The 15,554-nt window shown below is 48.6% G+C and overlaps 1 protein-coding gene across 3 annotated transcripts in view; it reads left to right on the top strand.

The window, feature by feature from the left end:
* Positions 1-15,554, top strand: part of TTYH3 (tweety family member 3) — a 99,336-nt gene that overhangs the window by 45,480 nt on the left and 38,302 nt on the right. For all 3 annotated transcript variants that reach the window (XR_016438626.1, XM_090023184.1, XM_090023183.1), the window contains exon 2: positions 5,273-5,442. Coding sequence is in view for 2 of the 3 variants with exons in the window: in XM_090023184.1 (XP_089879310.1) it covers positions 5,273-5,442 (170 nt within the window). In the remaining variant the exon portion in view is untranslated. The remainder of the gene's footprint in view (positions 1-5,272; positions 5,443-15,554) is intronic.

The following is a 15,554-nucleotide window of genomic DNA, read 5'->3' as shown; positions in this document are numbered from 1 at the left end:
CCTACAGCATCCCAGCCAAAGCCTTGACTAGCTGGGTTTTAAAACCCCCCAAGGATGGTGATTGGTCCACCTCTCTGGGTAACCTGTCCCAGTGTTTTACTACCCTCCTAGTAAGAAAATTCTTCCTAATATCTAACCTAAATTTCCCTTGCTGCCATTGAGACCATTGTTCCTGGTGGCATCTGCCACTACTGAGAACAGTCTAGTTCCATCCTCTTTCAAACCCTCCTTCAGGTAGTTGAAGGCTGCTATTTAAATGCCCTCTTAGTCTCCTTCTCTAGACCCAGGCATTTTCAACCTTCTTAAGTGTACCCCCAGTGGCTGGATGTGGAGCGGGAGGAGAAAGGGTGGCATGTGGCTGGATGCAGAGCAGGGTGGGGAGGGGTGTAGTGGTGGCTGCATATGGAGGGGCAACAGCACAAGGTGGTTGGTGGTGCTGTCAGCCACTAGCCCATACAGCTGCCTCCCACAAGCAGGGCCAGGGGGAAGGGGAGGGGAGCCCTCTGTGGACTGCAGAGGTGTCGCCCACCCCATTGGATGCTGGAGGGGAGCTCACACATGGTGGCTGACAGCACCACCAGCTACCCCATGCTGTTGCCCCCTCTGCATGCGGCCACCACCATACCCTTCCCCACCCTGCAGGGGTCCTCACCCGGAGGTACAAATACCCGTGCAGTACCCCCAGGGGTACTTGTACCTCTGGGTAATGACCCCTGCTCTAGACTAAATAAGTCCAGTTCCATCAGTCGTGTCCTTTCCTCCACTCCATTCACGGGTGCCAGGTAGAAGCACTGCAGTAGGATAATGTTGGTGACCATTTAAGTGCTCAGATGGAACTAGTCTGCCACTGAATAGATTTTTGGCGGTTTTTTTAGTGTTGGAAGGGACGTCAGTAGGCCATCGAGTCTGAACCCCTGCCCTGGGGAAGAAAGAGCACTGGGGTCAAATGGCCCCAGCTGGGTGCATGTCCAGCCTTCTCTTAAAGACCTCCAAGGTAGGGGAGAGCACCACCTCCCTTGGAAGCCTGTTCCAGACTCTGGTCACCTTTACCAGAAAGAAATTCTTCCTAATGGCTAGTCTAAATCTGTTTTCTGTCAGTTTGGCTGTTTTCTAGTTACTCCAAGGGACACGTTGGTAAACGGAGCATCTCCTATACCTTGCAGCCCCCACCCCCATTTGAATTTGTAGATGGCCACTAGATCCCCTCTCAGCCTTCTCTTTTATGGAGGCTGAGAGATCCAGGTCCCTCAATCTCTTCTTGTAGGACCTTTCCTGCAGGCCCCTAACCATATAAATGGCCTTCCTCTGGACCCTCTCAGGGTTATCAGTATCCAAAACTGGATACAGTACTCCAGCTGTGGCCTTACCAGTGCTGCATAGAGGGGAAGTATCACCTCCTTAGACCTGTTCTTGATGCACCTTTTAACGCATGATAGAGTTAACTGTATTGATCACTTCGTCACGTTGTCGGTTCATGTTCATTTTAAGTCAGATATGACTCCGAGTTCCCTTTCTGCTGCTGCGCTGCTTAGAAAGTCATTTCCCGATCTGTATGTTAGTGATTCCTTCTCCCCAGGTGCAGTATTCTGCATGTATCCTTGTTAAACTACATGCTGTTTTGTTCTGCCCACTTTTCCGGCCTGACCAAATCCACCTGAATTCATTCCCTGCCCTCTAGTGTGTGTCTACTTTGCCCCATAATTTGGTGCCATCCGCGAGTTTGGACAATGTGCTCACCACACCCTTGTCACACACCTGATGAAGATGCTGAACAGCACTGGCCCGAGGACTGAGCCTTGGAAGACACCACTGCCCACATGTTTCCAGGCCGAGACTGCCCCCTCCACCACTCCCTGGGTACGTCCCATTAGCCAATTTGCTACCCACCTGACCATGTAATCATCTGTCACATGGTGGGATTCTGTTGATGATTCAACTTGCCTTGGGAATTGTGTATTCCTCAGGTGTGAGGCTTGCTGTAGGATGTGGGGTTTAGTTTTTCCCCCTTTCTAACGTTGCTGTTGATGCCAGGTATGTTTTAAAGTCGGGCCAGCTGGAAACACAATGGGAGTCTTTTAAAGATGGCAGCTTCACTGAGTGGAGTCTCTGGAATGGACATCGCCCTGGAGCCTTTCAGTCTTAACATCTCTACACAGCCACTGCTTCCATCCGCATTGCTATTTGCTTTGATTTTTGCTACAAGGGCAGCTGCTAGCCTGGCTCTTACTGCTTGGATTTACACTCCATTTCAGGGATTGCTTTATCTCCACTTCCGCTATTAATGTCAGCCCAGTGGTAAAATGTTGCCCCTCCAAGTGGTGCCCATATTTTTGTAAGTATGGCTCGTGCATCCTTGCTATAATGGATCTGGTAGTTTAGCAAATGTTGGAAGATGAATTGCTGCTCTTCCATGGCAAAAGGCCCAGTGCATAATTTTACATTTACTTGGAATAATGTAGCCTTGGATATCACGGGCCTGGATTTAGTATTGCTGGCTAAACTGTCTAAAGGTTTTATCCAGCCTTGCAACCTCTTCTTTAAAATATTGTAGTTTAATCCTGGCAAGCAGACACCAGCCCATCTCTAGTAGAAGTGAGTTTTTCATTGACAGGCTGTCTCTGGGCTCTAAACTGAGTCATCACTTAAAAGGATTAGCCATTCTAGCCTGTATGAGTTCAGGTTTTGTTTTTGGTTTTTTCATGGTGCAAGTCCATTGGTTGGAAAGAGAATGTAGTCTTTCTCTGCAAAACAAAGTTAGTTCTTTGGCCTGCTCCTAGAGAGCACCGCGACTCGTTCAGCTCCAGAGTTGCAGCAAAACGAACACAAGCTGCACTTTTGCAACTGGATGGTTGTTTCTGTGGCTGCAGGCCTTGCACAAGAGCCTTTCCCTTTGGATCAGGCTGCAGCTCAGCACACGAACAGCCTCACAGTTTACCCTTTTAAGCTAAATTGGGTAGGTTGAGGTAGGAGAGTCTGCATTACTGCAGAGAAACCACAGGGGAGTTTCAGTGTGGCACGTGCAGGTAGTTGGCTATGTGCTAGTAGATGGGAGGTCCCTGGACATGGGGGAAGCATGGGTGTCTCCCCTTCTGAAGGCCTCTGTGTTCAGCACTCGAACTTGCACGCACCATCTGGTGCGACTTCCATAGCAACCCCCCTTTTCCCTGCCTTCTGCATTTTGTTACAACTGCCTATATTTCTATGCTCCATTGTTTATCTTTGCAATCATGGCCTGCAAAGCAATCCCCTCCTTCCTCTAGATAGACTTCTAGTTAACTCTGAGTTGGTTTCTTAAAAGCTTGAGATAAGTATACTCCCATATAGGATGTTTCTGCAACAGGCAGGGTGTGAACAGGTCCAAGCTCTGGATACACAGTTGATGGGTGCTAGGCTCTGCAAACACTGACGTTCGGCTTGGCTGAAAGGACTTTGAGAAGTTGGGCGGCTTGCAAATTTTGCCAGGCCAATAGCACAGCTTGCAGCATCTGTGAAATGGAGAAAGGGGAGTTTGGAAAAATCTATAAACAGTCTATTTCAGATGGAGTTACCATGCTGTTATAACCATGTTGTAACAAATGACCTTCACTTTGGTTTAATTGCAATGTTCCTTGTGTCAGTTTGCTGACCGGGAGTTATTGTTTAAAAAAATTAAATAATTCTTTTTAATTGGATGTGGGTTGGTAGTGTGGGAAGAAAAGATTGGGGAGATGATACTGACTTAAGAGAAAGAAGTCCTTAGTTGCTGGTATAGATCTGTATCTGAGACGACTGGGTCAGCACTAAATTGCTTTTTGGACAAAATCTGGATTTTGGTAATCTAAATGCCGACAGATTAAAAATGGCTTAAATAGATGCAGTGGGGCTCAAGCAGTTAGCTGAAATATCCTTTTGACTACATTAATGTGGGAGAATGACTCGAATGCTCTGAATGGACCTTTTTGTTTTTTCTTGGTGAATGTGGGATTTGCCAGGAGAGTATGACCAAAAGGTTGGAAGCTGGAGTGTCGTGTTGGCTGCCTTGGAAAGAAAACAATAGATGCAAGATTGGGAGTAGATATTGAAGCTAGTTCTGGCATTGGCCACTTGGTAGTTATTGTATATTTGCCTGTTGTTATTGCTAGGTGTGTGTTTATATGCACTTGTCTGGGAGAACGTAGTGGTACAGCCAGCGCTCAGAGGCTTATTTCAAAGCCAAGGCTACGATCATGGATAACAAGCACCCTCCGTTTCAAACTCACTCCTACATTTGGCTTTCTTGTGAGCAAGTGTGTGAAGATGAAAGGACTTGTGCAAATGGAAACGTGCTGCTCTTGTAGCGTGTTTTTTTGGTGAGGAGGGAGTACAGCTGGGGATGACTGCCCCAGCACTGACCTCTGCTCTGGTTTCGCACAGGGAAATCCTGACTCATTCAGGCTGTTCCCACTATTGTCTTCCTGAGGCTGCATCAGCTATTTTGTAGCTTGCACGTAAAGCCGGTGTGAGGAGGCATAGAGATGGTAGGGCTGTTTCCCAAGCCATATGATCTAGAATAGGGGTCACCAACTCCTGGCACATGCCAGAGTGTGGCACATGAAGCCACTTTGCTCAGCACGCCACAGCCATCCCAGGCTCTGGGCAGACCCCTGCCTCCAGCCACAGAGCCTGGGCTGCTCGCAACAGGCAGCAGGGAGGCTGCAAGCAATTCCACTGGGGTCCATGTGGCCCCGAAAATGCTGACCCCAGCCCCTTTCCTGCTGTCAGCAATAAGCCCAGCCAAGGCTGCATGGACCCCAGTGCAGCTGTCTGCAGCCTGGGCTCTGGCTGGTGGCAGGAGTCTGCCCAGACCCTGGCCCAGTTGTGGTAGGCAGTCAGGAGGCTGCAAGCATCTGCACTGGCATCCGCAGAGCCCTGGCTTGGTTCGTTGCTAGTGGTGGATACATGCGCACCTCTGGGCAGATGGCGGGGAAGGGGCCAGGGCTGCAAAGCCCCAACCAGGGTCAGGCTCCTCCTGGGCCCGGCCCCCCGCCGCGCCATCTGCCCCTGGCATGCCAGCATCTTCCAAGTTGAGGTTGCAGGGGTTTTGGCACTCTGCCCAAAAAACATTGTCAACCCATGGGCTAGAAGCTTTGGGTTTTCTTTGGGTTTTTTGTTTTTTAAATCAATCTAACATTATTCTGTAAAAGTTCTGATGTGGGGAGGGGTTCTGTACCCTCGAATCCATGCGACTGCACTAAGCCATCTGTCACCTCTCTACAGATATCTCCAAGGTAACTGGGATTTTTGTCTTCCACAGGCCCTGTTGCTGTTGGGTGGTGTTGCCCTGTCCTGCCTTGCTTTGGATCTCCTCTTCCTCCTGTTCTACTCATTCTGGCTGTGCTGCCGCCATCGGAAAAGTGAAGAGCACTTAAATGCAGATTGCTGCTGCACTGCCTGGTGTGTGATCATAGCCACCCTAGTGTGCAGGTAAGTTTTTTCTATTGTCTGGAGGTGAAATGGGCATTCACTTCACCATTGCCTGTAGCTTCCAAAATGTTCACTTATCTGTTTTGTTTTTTGTTTTAACCATGGTGGAAGCAGTGCTCTACACTCTGAGTTAGAGTGAGTATACACAAGATTAACTCAATCCACATTAACAATCTTTAGTGCTTGGACCCATAAATGTGTCCAGTGGCCTTACTGTCTTCCCCAACAAAGCATCCTGCTGTGAGCTAGTCTGGCAGCTAAGCCATGCAGACTTGTAACAAAAATAAACCTCCACTCCTGATATTGGGAGCGTTGGCTATATAAACATCCCTTCCAGTCCTCCTGAAAGTGCTGTGTTACAAACCCTTTCTCCCAGAGTCTCTTGATTAGTGTGCATTACCCTCATGGCTAACGCTTCCCCAAAACATTGATGGTATTCTCAGACCTTGTACTTCCTTGTTGTGCAAAACTGCTTTAGTTTTGCCCAAATAAGACTAGGTCTTCATTTTCAGGTCGGAGTTGAACATGCGTAGCACCCTCACTTCTGGTGAACTGAGTGCCCTGTGTAAAATAAATGCTAAGTGCCTCAGAGAATCATTTGGCGTGGCATGAGGGAAAAGTGTAGCGCACATCTAGCAGTAACACACAGTATATTTTGTATCGGTTTGAGTGTCTCCTTTTACAGTGGAGAAGCTCAAATGAGGAATTCCTGGCCTATGAGAACACAAAAGGGCTGTATAGTAAAAGGGTGATGACTTCTGTCATTGCTGTTGCTTTCTTCTCACCTGACGGCAAAATGGTGGTTTGGCCTCCAGTAGTCAGCATGGGTTGGGTTCCCTGGCAGGGGAGTAAGCTGTTCAGTTTGCCACATTGGCACAAATATGAAAATGTACCAAGGAAAGTAAAAAAAACTGCACAGTGTGGGAGAAATCCAGCAGACCATACCAGCACTCAGAAAGGTGGGCATGGATTTGCCTTCAAAAGTTGAGTCTCCATGCTGAGGGGAGTTGGGACTTTGGCGAACAGTGGATTCAGTTTTTGGGGCGCTGCTGATTTACTGATCAGACAAATGTTTGGAATGGAAAGACAGACATAATATTCTCTTATATTCGTTAATATCTTAATATACTTTATTAATAAAATTATGTGGTGTTCTTTGCAGGCTATTACATGTACAAATCCAATTCATACACACAAAATCAAATTTGTGTGTGTAAAATAGCTTGCAAAGAATAAACCCCCAGTCTTGGTTGCCTGGCTCATTCTGATCCCAGGAGCTTCTGCTATACAAATATCTCCTCCGATCCCCTCCGAGTGGTATGTTCCTAACCCTTTCTTCCAGGAGCTGGAACCAAAGCTATTTATAGTTGTGCTGCTGCTGTAGGCTCTCCGGCTATTGTTATGCAACATATGTGTCCAAGGCAGCTGCAGCAGTGAGTTCTTGAACTGTATGGAAAGGGTGAGATGGAGTATTTGTGCAGGTTTGGTGTCTCCCAGAGCTGGCAGAAGGTTGAATTTAGAATATGAAAACATCAGAGCTCTTCAGCCTCGGATAATCTCAGTGCAGCTGTGGTTTCTTTATGAGGGGTGTAACAAGTCATCTCCAGAATTTCCAGCATCTCCACCAGCTGCCTTTTTTAATCCTGGGTATCCCAAATGTTCACCAGGCATGACTTAAGGGTACATTTTTACAACAGACACATTTGTCATGCATTGTCTTTCTCACTTGCCCTCCTCTAAAGGCATACTATGTAGCGAGAAATTCTTTAATTTTCGCCTCCAGAATAGATAAATAGCTAGTTAATTAAGCAGCAGTAGATCATGGCAATCCATGGTAAGTGAAGGTGCTGTCCAAATGCTGCTCACCCTCTATGAAAGCCATTGCCCATTAGCTGACACTTGGTAGCTCTCAAAGATGTACTGCTGAGTCTAGCTGCAGTGTGTCCTGTGACAAGCAGGAGGCCAAATAAGGTGGGCACACATCTGTTAAGATTGAGATGTTTGAGACATGGTACCCAATTCAAACTTACCTGCTGAGTGTGCCCCCCTGGAGGCGTTTAAAGAAATGAGGGTGCCAGACAAGCAGATGCTGGTATATTTTGAGGGTGATGGGGAGTAAGACTGCTCCAAATTACAGTCTGCACCTGCTGGAAAGGAGAATCTGTAACTACCATCTGGACTGCTCTAGAAGGCTGGAGGCTGGAGGAGCAAAGCCAGCCAAAGTGGGCTATTATTGTATGATACTGCGACATGCATTTTACATCTTGGGTGTCTGGGTAGTAAAAATCACATTATCACTGTCTGCCTCTTCTCAAAACATAGAGGTGAGGCTGACCACTCTCCTTCTAGCTGAGAATTCAGGAACTCTATGCTACGTAAACTTGCTAGGGAAAGATGGTGAAGTGTGTTCCATGAACCCTGCTGGGCACTGCCTTGGTCATTTCTGATCAGCATGTTGCTTAAGTTGCCAGTCTTTCCTACTGGGATTTATCTATTCTCTCTCTCCCCCGTCGCTGGGGAGGTGCACAGTTTTATGGAATAAACAGAACAGTGGGTAGTCTGAGCTGGTCACGGCCTTCTGTCTGACTGGAGGGAATTGCCCAAGTGGTGTAAGACGTGTGCTGCCTTCACACTGTGGTGGTGGAGGATGTTAAGCTGTAGAGCAGGGGTGGGAAAAACATGGCCTGTAAGACCATTCTATCTAGCCTGCAGGGCCCCTAAAATATTTGAAAACTAAAATTTATGTGTCCTTGGTTTCTGTTTTTAAAAAAAAAAAAGGGGGGGGGGAACCAGGGGAATCCTCAGTAGGCTCCTGCAACAGCAGAGCCCTCCCAGCCCCTGAGGCCGTGTGGCTGCCCTGGTGCAGGAACCTCAGGTGGGGGGGGGGGGAAGGGCAGGGAAGGAGCTGGTGTGGAGCGCGAGGAAAAGCAGCCCCTTGCCCACCCTGTGGCTGGCACTCCCTGCTGCAGCCGCTCGCAGCCTGTGGAGGGCTGTCCTGAGCAGGCACAGGCAGCCCCATGCGGGCTACAAGCGGCTGCAGCATGGGACGGGCAAGGGGTTGTTTTTCCTCCACACTCAACCCCAGCTTGTAACCCGGCCCCACGCCGGCTCTGGGCTCACCTATTGGGGTTGCACCGCGGCAGCAGCTGCAGCCCCCCCGCTAGCCGCCCTGGGCAGTGTTTACTGCTGCACGCCTGGAGCTCGTGCCGCGGTAGGCTTGAGGTGAGGCTGCCACTGCCACCTCTGGGCTGCCCAGCTGCTGAACGTGTGGACCTAAGATGGTGTAGTGCGTGGGTATTTGTGTGCTTGCTGCAGGCTCCTTTCTTTTGAAATATTCAAAAAATGAAAAAATATTCGAAAACTCATGGTGCTCAGGTGAAGTATCTGAAGACCGGAAGAAAGCCAATGTGGTACCCGTCTTCGTAAAAGGACTGTAAGTAGATCCCAGGAATTACAGGCCAGTCAGCTTGACTGCAATCCCCGGTAAGATTCTGGAGGAAATTATCAAGGAGACCCTTCTGGATAAGCCGGCTGAGGTCAACATCCTGAGGAATAGCCAGTACGGGTTTGTCGCAGGTAGGTCTTGCCTGACCAATCTCATCTCCCTCTATGACCAGGTGACGTATCACCTGGACAAGGGAGAAGAGATTGACAACCTATATCTGGACTTTAAAAAAGTCTTCGATCTGGTGTCCCATGACCTCCATGGATAAATTGGCCAGCTGTGGCCTTGGTTTTGCACCACAGTCTGATGGCTGGGAAATTGGCTCCAAGGTCGAACCCAGAGAGTAGTGGTCAGTGGTAGTGAATCACTTATGGTGCTCTGTGACCAGTGGAGTCTCCCAAGGCTCTGTCCTTTATGGGTTCTCATCAACATCTTTTATCAGCGATGTGGCCATTGGTGGCAGAAGCTCACTGGCTAAATTTGCCGATGACACCAAACTTTGGGGCATAGCATACACACCTGAGGTCAGGCTAGTGATCCAGGTTGACTTGGATAAATTTAGTAAGTGGGTGGATACAAACCTGATGACATTCAATACCAATAAATGGAAGGTACTCCACCTTGTGCGGGGAGTGGGGACCCACAGCATACGTGTAGGCTCAGCAATGCTACACTTGCCAGCACCACAGCTAAAAGAGACTTTGGGGTCATGACTGACCACAGGATGAACATGAGCCACCAGTGCGATGGTGCAGCTGGTAAAGCAAACAAAATGCTGGCTTGCATCCATAGATGCTTCTCAAGTAAAACTCAGGATGTCCTCCTCCCCACTGTACTTGACCTTGGTGAGGCTGCAGCTGGAGTACTGCATCCAACTGTGGGCTCCACAATTCAGGAAGGATGTGGAGAAGCTTGAGAGAGTCCAGAAGAGAGCCACACATATGATCAGAGGGCAAGAGAATAGGCCTTATGAAGAGAGGCTGAGAGCCATGGGACTCTTCAGCCTGGAAAAGCACAGGCTCAGGGGGGACCTGGTGGCTGCTTACAAGTACATAAGGGGTGTACGTCAGGACCTGGGAGAACGTCTGTTCACCAGAGCACCCCAAGGAAAAACAAGGAACATCTGTCATAAACTCCTCCAAGATTGCTTTAAGCTGGACATAAGAAAAAATTCTTTACTGTCCAAGCCCCTAAGACGTGGAATAGACTCCCTCCAGAAGTGGTGCAGACACCTACTCTGGTCTCATTCAAAATACACTTGGATGCTTATCTTGCTTGGATCCTTTGACCCTAGCTGACTTCCTGCCCCTGGGGCAGGGGGCTGGACTTGATGATCCTCGAGGTCCCTTCCAGCCCTAACATCTATGAATCCCAGGACTCCAGCTAAGAATCCATTTTAAAACCAACAGAGGTTCCTAGCCCTGTTGCTTCTGATACCAGCTTGCTATTAAATAGCCCATGTTAGAATTGCCCTGTGCTGAATCTGTCTCCACCAATTGCCTTTGTTACCTGGCTGCTGCTTACTTGATGACTTGGCTTGTCCAGTTATCTGGTGAACTCTTCATTTACAGTTGTTATAACAGGTGCTGGTTTTGAGCCTTTTGGCCAGACATGGAGCGTATTTTGTAAAGAATCCCCATATTCTTAGGCTCTGTGGCTGCAACTCAAGGTGCCAACCTAAATGATGGAGTTCAGCAGAGGTCATGGTGCTGAATGAGGCTGGAAGCCAAAATCTGTGCTGTATCAAGGGCGTCATTGGGAAGAAAAGCATACACATAAGTGGTGAAAGACTGCTTTCTCAGATGCCAGAAATAGCACTCTTCCCCCTGATACTGAAGTGCAAGGTGGTAATTAGACAGACAAATTAACATTTCTCCTGAGAACGTGAGGTTTGAAAGGGCTTCCGCTTATGAAGCTCCTGTAATTAAAGATGACTTTGTACAGTTAAATTATTCATTTCCAAAGATGCATTTTGAACTGGATAGGCTGGGGATTGGACACTCGGAGGCTTTCATACTGTATTTATCTTGCATCCAGAGAGAAATTCTTGTCTCTGCCACCATCCTTTAAGCATCCATCCTGCTCAGCAGGAGATAAGAACCCAGTAGATGTTCCTGTTCTCCACGAACAGATACTTGTCCCTTCTATGCAGGCTTTTGGTCTGTAATCTGGGGTCCCTCCTTGCATTCAAAGTTTTGCAGTGGCTGCGGCCATTGATTGACAGATTAAGTCAGTCTTGGCATCTTCAGTCTTCTTGGTCCTGTTCCATTTGGCTACTGTGTGCAAGTCTTGGGCTTACTGAAACTCTGTGCTAAACTTTAAAGTTTTTTCTCTATCTACCCCCTAAAACACTAGGGGACAGTGGTGTTGACACCCACACAGTCAAATGGGTCACTAACTGGCCGGAGGGCCACACCAGAGAGTGGTGGTGATGCGGCGCACCAGAGAGTGATGTGTCATTTTCGACCTGAAGGGATGTGGGCTCAGTCCTTGGGCCCGCACTGTTCAATATCTTCATCAGCGACTTGGACGAGAGGGTAAAAAGCACCCTGTTCAAATTCGCAGATGACACGAAGATGTGGGGGGATGCGGGCACGCTAGACGGGAGGAATAGGCTGCAATTGGACCTAGACAGGTTACAGGGATGGGTGGATGAGAACAGGATGGGTTTCAACATTGACAAATGCAAGGTGTTTGTTGGGGGGGGGAGGGGAAGAACCAGCACCATACCTACAGGCTGGGGAACTCCGTTCTTGTTGGTGCAGAGGGGGAAAAGGATCTTGGAGTCATCATTGATGCCAAAATGAACATGGGCCGGCAGTGTGGGGACGCAGTCAGGAAGGCCAACCGCACCTTGTCCTGCATCCACAGATGCATCGCAAGCAGATCCAGGGAGGTGATCCTTCCCCTCTATGCGGCACTGGTCAGGCCGCAGCTGGAGTACTGCGTCCAGTTCTGGGTGCCACACTTCAGGAGGGATTGTGGACAATGTGGAGAGGGTCCAGAGGAGGCCACTCGCATGGTCAGGGGGCAGCAGGGCAGGCCCTACGAGGAGAGGCTATGGGACCTGAACCTGTTCAGCCTCCACAAGAGAAGGCTGAGGGGGGATCTAGTGGCTTGTTACAGACTAGTCAGAGGGGACCAGCAGGCACTGGGGGAGTCACTGTTCCCCCGAGCACCGCCAGGAGTGACCAGAAATAATGGTCACAAGCTGGCAGAGGGTAGATTCAGACTAGATATCAGGAGGCGCGACTTCACAGTCAGGGCAGCTAGGATCTGGAACCAACTTCCAAGAGACGTGGTGCTGGCTCCTACCCTGGGGGTCTCTAAGAGGAGGCTGGATGAACACCTTGCCGGGGTCATTTGAACCCAGTACTTTTTCCTGCCATGGCAGGGGGTTGGACATGATGATCTGCTCAGGTCCCCTCCAACCCTACCAACTATGAAACTACCCAGCTTGAGTGCCTGTTTTCTAGGGTCTGCTGACTCCCAACATCTAATGCTATTCTAATCTTACAAAACCATTGGATTCCTCTAATGGTCTCCTAAGCACTTGGAGAACTGTCTCTTTAAATGCAGAGTTGCAGTCATGTAAGTCAAGGGACATAGATTTTCCCCCTCCCCTTCTCCAGCTCTTGATGAAATCAGTGCAAAGGGCTGCTTTGATCCTTTAATGTTATAACTTTGGTATGAGCTAAATTGACGGAAGTTGATCGAGGGATAATTTTAAGATGAAATGAGCTGCTCCTTAACCAGTCTCAACCAAATCTGTGTATAAACTGGAGGCTTGAAGCAGCTAATGGACTGAGAGGCAAATAAAAGCAGGAGGTGAAGTATCGACAGCTCCCTCTGCTTTTATTAAGATTTCCTAGTTCCCCTCTGTACCCTCCAGCTGTATCCCCCTGATCTGAGAGAGTTCATCCCTGTGCAGCTCTGAAGGCTTATTCTTGGGAACGCTGAGCTTTCTTCCTGCTATCGTGGCAGGAAAAGAAACTGCCAAGTTGCTGTGAAACTCGCTTCTCTGGAAAGATATATCTATTTCAGTGGTTCCTATTAGCAAAGAATGTGAATAAGTACTTGGCCATTGCTCGCTAACAGTGATGTAATTAGTTCCATGCTTAGCCCGCAGTGGCTTTGGTGCACATGACCTGGCTGATTCAGTCTTAATTTGAATGGCTGTATCCTAAATCCTGACACTGAAGGCTTTTCAGTAGTTCCTTCTCAGAGTAATGGCTGTCATAGGGAGGGAGGGGGCTACTGGAGTGGATACCAGTGCCCTGTGGGAAACGGAGGCTGCAGCAGTGGCTCCAAAATCCTTTGCAGGGTGCTTTTTCTTGAACACACTGGGTGTGTGAGAGTTGAACAGTTGGCTGCTGGCAGTGAGGAGCCTGTATAAGAGCAGCATGGTACTTTTAAAATGGGGCTAACATCTGAAGCGAGCGGCTTGTGTTCCAGCCAGAGCACCATTTCCCCACCCTGCCGACTAACCTACTGCAGCTGTGCTGAGAATACTAAGAGCCCAGACAGCCTATTCTGGCACCCATCTCATCCATGTGCCAGCATAGCTAATGCTGCCACAGATCACCAAAGAACGGTCGCTCGGCATATTGCAGGGATCCCATCTGCTGTTTTGCTGTGAAGAGGGGTCTGGCGTTTACTCTGTGCAGATGACCAAACACAAACTACAAGCTTTCCCCTACTCCAAGGGTGGATGCAGCCTGACTAGGCTTTTCCCAGCTATGTCCTTGGACTGCTGTGCTAGATGGGGGCTGGGTATTGAGGGGTCTTGCAGTGACATGGTTCTGAGATTTTTCTTGTATCCAGAGCACAAGCATCAGATCTGTAGCCACTTATGACTGAGGCGCTGCCTGGGCTTGTATTTTTTAGCCGTGACAGTAGCTACTATCAAGGGAGGAATCTTTTCCTTGTGTAATTACCAACTCCATTTGCATTATGAAAATGCTTTTGTGGAACAGTGTTTGTGAGGGAAGGGTGCAGGAGCTGCATCTAGCTGTAAGTGCCATTTAGAATGACATGCCTCCTACCTTCTTTGAAGCAGCCAAGATGTAGGTTAGTTGCTCCCCCTGTGGAGAAGCCTTTAACTAAGGATTTTATGAGCCAAGCCCCCAATAATTTATGGAGCCCTTGATTGCTGGGAAAAGCAATAGGTATGCCACAGCCTTGGGCAGCTGCTTTGTTTCCAGCATGTGGTCTCTGGTGGTATTAGCAAGATCAAGTCATGATGCAGCTAACATTAGCTGCATTGTCTTGCTGGTTCCTATGGAAGTGGAGAGACTCAGGGGGCATACCTGAAATAGCAGAGCTGCTAAGAAAGATCCTTGTAAAATGGTTCATACTCTAGACAAAGACCATTCTAACCTCAAGAGAATCCATCATTTCCTAGCAGAGGTGGGAAAGGAGGGGAGGATATGCTTACTGTCCTTTGAGCGCTCCTCTGAAACAAAGGCGCTATGCTGACTTGTCCTGGAGGCTTTGTTTGGATCACTTCCTTCCTGTGCCTCTTGTCAGACTTCCTTTGTGGGACCACCGGCTGGAGCCTCGTGACTGGCAGGAGGTTGGTGTGAAGATTTTGATGTCTTGTTTAAATTTTAAGCACCATCTGCCAAAAGAAAAGCTTGAATTTCATTTTCCCTTCTCAGAAAGACAAAGCCACAAGTCCTGCCCTAATCTCAGTGACGTGTGTTTTCTCTTAGATTAGCTCCATACTATTTTTCCTTCCCGACTGGTGGATGGGTTTGGAGAGGATTGGAGAAGCCCAGTGGAAGAGGGAACACCAAGTGCTGGTGACATGCTTCCCTGATGGCAGAGAAGAGATGGTATCAACTTGGGGCAAGATCACCTCTGCTGTTTCTCTGACCCATGCCCTGCTCCCCAGGTTTCGTAGATTGTGAAGCTCACCCCAGGTTTGGTGACATGACTGGAGAGCAAGTCTTTGACGAGGGCTAGGATCAGATATTGGCAGCCAAAAGTTGTTTTAAAGAATATAAATATAAGTTCTACTTAATTCTGTTCTTGTTTGAGCACAAGGCACCGCCATCTCAAAGCCATAAACCTAACAGCGAAAAGGTTGCTCCTGGAAGACTGGTCAGAGATACTGGGCAGTTTGGTTATTCAGAATAGGGAAGGGGACAAGTGAAATGGGTTTAGACAAAAGCGATAGTGGATATGTGCTTGTGGTACGAGGTCCTGAAGACCCCTGTTTTTAATTATAAGGTTTTAGAGCTCTGTACAATGCTTGTCCCGTGTGTGTGTGCGTGGCACCTGATTTATGACACGCTGGGGTAGCTTTCAGGAAGGGAACTTGGCTGTTTCTCCTCCTACAATCCATGACTAAGCTGAGGTTCGCCTGCTTGTCCTTTAACTAGACCTCATTGCTGAAGCATCAATCAACATGAAGATTTGTACAGGGAGTGCATACATCTCAGTCTGTAGGCCCTCAGCAAAGAACTGAGGATTACGTCTACAGCAGAGAAGACTGAACTGGAGGCTGTTTCTCAAGACAGCCAAATCTGTTCTGTGTGTTTTCCTGTGCTGATTGGCGAGAGCCTGACTCTCTTCCTTCACCTCCCTGGAGCCAGGGGAAGTGAAGCCCTGGTCCAAGGGAGAGCTGGCAGTGGCCAGCAGGAACCTGCAATGATGGCTGTGT

Source organism: Crocodylus siamensis, chromosome 12 (assembly GCF_052110815.1).
Source record: "Crocodylus siamensis isolate JL-2025a chromosome 12, ASM5211081v1, whole genome shotgun sequence".
In the NCBI taxonomy this organism is placed as follows: domain Eukaryota; kingdom Metazoa; phylum Chordata; order Crocodylia; family Crocodylidae; genus Crocodylus; species Crocodylus siamensis.
Note: the sequence above shows the minus strand (reverse complement) of the source record. Positions and strands in the feature narration are given on the sequence as shown.